The sequence below is a fragment of the Penaeus japonicus genome, unplaced genomic scaffold, assembly GCF_977035675.1.
Source record: "Penaeus japonicus unplaced genomic scaffold, GWHDUDI00000001_assembly GWHDUDI00000041, whole genome shotgun sequence".
Taxonomy (NCBI): domain Eukaryota; kingdom Metazoa; phylum Arthropoda; class Malacostraca; order Decapoda; family Penaeidae; genus Penaeus; species Penaeus japonicus.
Window position 1 is genome coordinate 16237214 of NW_028234443.1, and position 5000 is coordinate 16242213.

The window sequence follows — 5000 nt, forward strand, 5'->3', positions numbered from 1 at the left end:
AGGGAGAGAGGGAGAAGTGGTATCAAGGGGATGGGTTTGAGGGAGCGGAGGGGAGGGGAGGGCAGGGTGGAGAGAGAGAGAGAGAGAGAGAGAGAGAGAGAGAGAGAGAGAGAGAGAGAGAGAGAGAGAGAGAGAGAGAGAGAGAGAGAGAGAGAGAGAGAGAGAGAGAGAGAAAGAAATAGATAGATAGATAGATAGATAGATAGATAGATAGATAGATAGATAGATAGAGAGAGAGAGAGAGAGAGAGAGAGAGAGAGAGAGAGAGAGAGAGAGAGACAGGTAGAGAGACAGAGAGAGAGAGAAACAGATATATATATATATATATATATATATATATATATATATATATATATATATATATATATAGATAGATAGATAGATAGATAGATAGATAGATAGATAGATAGATAGATAGATAGAGAGAGAGAGAGAGAGAGAGAGAGAGGTGAGAGAGAGTAAGAAAGTGAGAGAGAGGCAGACAGACAGAACAGACAAACCGGCAAAGAAAAACATCGGAAAGTAAATACAAAAAGAACAAAAATAAAACAGTGGGAGAAAAGAAATGAGAATGCATGAATGGGAATAGGCCGCATATGTTGGGTTCATTTGCATGTTGTTGTATGCGCCAATGCGTTCAGGAATTTCCACTCCAATTACTATGCGTCCATGTTTGTGCCATTGCGCTAAAGAAAGAAAGAAAAAAATACTTAATATGGAAAACGCTTAAAAAATACACGACATTTTAGTTTGCTGTATGGCAAATATTTAGAAAATTTATAACATGAATAATAGTATTCCTTTAAAGCAATCTTGCAAATGATAAGAATATTAAGTGATATGATTTGGCCAAATCTGTGAAATAACAAAAATGATTTCCAAAATTGAAATAACAATCATGATATACAGATATGCTGATTATGAGTAACATTAAAATCATAAAATAGAATGTAACTTTGGAGTAATGATATCAATACTAAAGTAAGTGATATCAAAGTAAGTAATATCAAAGCGTTAAAGCAAAGAGTATGAAATTGATATCAGGGTAATTATATACGATATGTTACGTAATGTTAAAGTAAGGGATGTTAATATTATCATAATTGCAGTAAATTACATAAAAAGTAATTAATAAAAATTTAAATGATATCAAAGTAAGTCTCGTTAATTGACATCAAACACCGTGATAAGGATCTGATTCTTTTATCTTCTCTTTTATCTTCTTTCTTATTCCTTTGCCTTGTTAGAATTACTAGAAATTATTTGATTATTTATGAGTACGCTCTGACACCTGTGTACCATCCTGCCGGCTAGCATTATTCAAGATGCATTGTTCCATTTATTATTAAGTTCTGGAACAAGTTGTCAAATCATATAGTCCAGTTGGGCAGTATTACAAAATTCAAGACTGAGACAAATATATTTTATATTTCTCTTCGATGGACCAAACGTGAATTTTTCAAAGATTGTATATTTTATTCATTCTTGTATCTTTACCCTTTGATTCCTTTTACGTATTTTAGACCTTTTTTATTATTTTTCCTATTGGTAAACGTTTCCTTTATGTTTTAACGTTGTTACTTGATATTTTGTGCTTTTTATGTTGTGTTTACCGTCATGTATTCATATAATGGTGATAATGTTGATGATATTAATGATTATGATATTGATAATGATGATCATGATATTAACAGCAATTATAATGAATATAATATTATTGATGATATTCTTTCCTCTTTCTCTCTCTTTCACCCTCTTTTTGTTCCTTTCCTGTCTTCTACCTTCTTTATCCTTGCCCTTCCCTCTCCCTGCATCCCTTATTACTCCACGTGTTTTTCCTTGTCCCTCTCTCCCCTGTCCCTCCCTCCCTTCCCTTGCCCCTCCATCCCTCCCTTATTTCTTCCCTCCCATCCTCCCCTTGCCTCCCATTCCTTTCCCCTCCCTTCTTCCTTCCTTCCCCTCGTCTCCCATCCCTTGCCCCTCATCCCATTGTTTCTATTTTCCCATTCTTCCCTTCCTCTCCCCTCCCTTCTTCCCTTCTTCCCTCCCCTCTTCTCTCCATCCTTCCCTCCCTCCCTCCTTCCCTCCTTCCCTCCCTCCTTCCCTCCCCTCCATCCCTCCCCTCCCCTCCTTCCCTCCCTCCCCTCCCTCCCTCCCTTCCTCCTTCCCTCCCCTCCCTCCCTCCTCCCCTCCTCCCCCTCAGGCAACGACGGACCTCCACGGCGGCTGCACAGACCGCTTCTCGGGGACGTCGGCGGCCGCTCCTTTGGCTGCGGGAATCCTTGCGCTCGCTCTCGAGGTCAAGTAAGTGTGACGGTCAAGTAGGAGGTTGACGTATAGAGGTCAAGTTGGAGTATGACGTATAGAGGTCAAGTTGGAGGTTGACGTATAAAGGTCAAGTTGGAGGTTGACGTATAGAGGTCAAGTTGGAGGTTGACTTATAGAGGTCAAGTTGGAGGCTGACGTATAGAGGTCAAGTTGGAGGTTGACGTATAGGGGTCAAGTTGGAGGTTGACGGATAGAGGTCAAGTTGGAGGTTGACGTATAGGGGTCAAGTTGGAGGTTGACGTATAGAGGTCAAGTTGGAGGTTGGCGTATAGAGGTCAAGTTGGAGGTTGGCGTATAGAGGTCAAGTTGGAGGTTGACGTATAGGGGTCAAGTTGGAGGTTGACGTATAGAGGTCAAGTTGGAGGTTGACGTATAGAGGTCAAGTTGGAGTTAGACGTATTGAGGTCAAGTTGGAGGTTGACGTATAAAGGTCAAGTTGGAGGTTGACGTATAGAGGTCAAGTTGGAGGTTGACTTATAGAGGTCAAGTTGGAGGCTGACGTATAGAGGTCAAGTTGGAGGCTGACGTATAGGGGTCAAGTTGGAGGTTGACGGATAGAGGTCAAGTTGGAGGTTGACGTATAGGGGTCAAGTTGGAGGTTGACGTAAAGAGGTCAAGTTGGAGGATGACGTATAGAGGTGAAGTTGGAGTATGACGTATTGAGGTCAAGTTGGAGGTTGACGTATAAAGGTCAAGTTGGAGGTTGACGTATAGAGGTCAAGTTGGAGGTTGACTTATAGAGGTCAAGTTGGAGGCTGACGTATAGAGGTCAAGTTGGAGGCTGACGTATAGGGGTCAAGTTGGAGGCTGACGTATAGAGATTAAGTTGGAGGTTGACGTATAGAGGTCAAGAAGGAAGTTGTCGTATAGAGGTGAAGTTGAAGGTTGACGTATAGAGGTGAAGTTGGAGGTTGACGTATAGAGGTCAAGATGGAGTATGACGTATAGAGGTCAAGTTGGAGGTTGACGTTTAGAAGTTAAATTGGAGGTTGACGTATAGAGATCAAGTTGGAGGTTGACGTATAGAGGTAAAGTATGAGGATGACATATGTAAGTCAAGAAGAAGGGTTAAGATATGGTTCTAGTGTTAGGGCCAAACATGAGGGTGACGGATAGGAATTTAGTATAAGTAAGTATGAGGTCAAGTCTGAGGGTGACGTATAGGGGTCAAGTATGAGGGTGACGTACAGGGCTATAGAATGAAGGTCAAATATGGGTAGGACGTATAAGGGTATTAAGGTCAAATATGAGGATGACGTAGAGAGTCAAGAACAAATATAAAGGAAGAGGATTAAGCATGATGGTCAAGCATGAGGATCAAATGCGGGGTCAAGTATGAGAGCAAGTATGAAGTTTGTTTTTGCTGTTTGTTTTTCTCTGTCTCTGTCGGTTTGTCTTCCTCTCTCTCTCCCCCCCCCTCTCTCTCTCCCTCTCTCTCACTCTCTATTTTGAGATGTACGTAATCACTTGTCTCAATAAACTCGTCAAAAAAAAAGTCTCTCACTCTCTCTCTCTCTCTCTCTCTCTCTCTCTCTCTCTCTCTCTCTCTCTCTCTCTCTCTCTCTCTCTCTCTCTCTCTCCCTCTCTCTCTCTCTCTCCCTCCCTCTCTCTCTCTCTCTTTCTCTCTCTCTCTATATCTATCTATCTCTATCTGTGTCTCTCTGATAAAGCCTAAAAGAGAGATATCCCCATACATATCCTTCGCGAATCCCCTCCCCTGAAAGTCATCAATGAATTGTATCCCTGCAGAGCTGACCTCCCAAGTGACCTTCGTTGGCCTTTGACCTCCAAGTGCTTGCAAAAGTGATGAGTGATAACGAATTATTCCACAAGAGGAATCCTTGGCATTTCGGCTTGAAAATGTTCGTTAAAATAATAATAGTGAATAAAGACTCTCGAGTAATTATTAATGGAATTCTTAAGCACTTCTTGTGATCTCCCTCTAACCCAGGAGAATCTTTGGGATCTTCAATAACTTCATCTGACCTTTGACCTCAAACCAAGAGTGGAATTTTTAAGCACTTCCTCTGACCTATGACTTCCCTCCAGCCCAGGAGGATCACTCCGAATCCCTGGAAACTCGAACCTCCCTTCCAGCTCAAGAGAAGAGCTGAATTGTGTTCCATTGGCCTCTTCCGAACCGCAAATAACCTCCTCTAACCTATGACCTCCTCTTCAATCCAGGAGCATTAGTTTAATCCCCGAATGACTTCCTCTGACCTCTGACCTCCCTTCCAACAATAGCAGACTCCACAAATGATTTCCTCTGACTTTTCCTCCAGCAGTGGCATAGTCCCTAAATGACCTCTTCTGACCCCTTCCAGCCCCGCGTTGACCTGGCGTGACACGCAGCACGCGGTGGTGTGGAGCAGCGAGTACGCGCCTCTGAGTCACAACGGGGGCTGGATGACCAACGGGATCGGTCTGCGGGTCAATCCGCGCTTCGGTTTCGGTCTCCTTAGCGCCGATGGCCTCGTGCGCGTCGTGGCCAACTGGACGAACGTGCCGCAGCAGACCACCTGTCGCGTCACGCCCTCCAACAGGTACGGAAGGAGGGTGGGCGGTAGGACGTGGGTGTCTCACAGAGGGGCTTTTGAGTGCGACATCCGTTTGGGGTCTTGGGGATTGGGGTACTCCGGCATAGCTGTTTTCTGATGGGATAATCGTTCATT

The 5000-nt window shown here is 43.2% G+C and overlaps 1 protein-coding gene across 1 annotated transcript in view; it reads left to right on the plus strand.

Annotated features, from left to right (window-relative positions):
* The window catches only part of LOC122265272 (neuroendocrine convertase 1), a 19669-nt gene that overhangs the window by 12306 nt on the left and 2363 nt on the right, over window positions 1-5000 (plus strand). The window contains exons 6-7 of the mRNA XM_086534429.1: window positions 2204-2304; window positions 4653-4871. Of these exons, the coding sequence (XP_086390555.1) occupies window positions 2204-2304; window positions 4653-4871 (320 nt within the window). The remainder of the gene's footprint in view (window positions 1-2203; window positions 2305-4652; window positions 4872-5000) is intronic.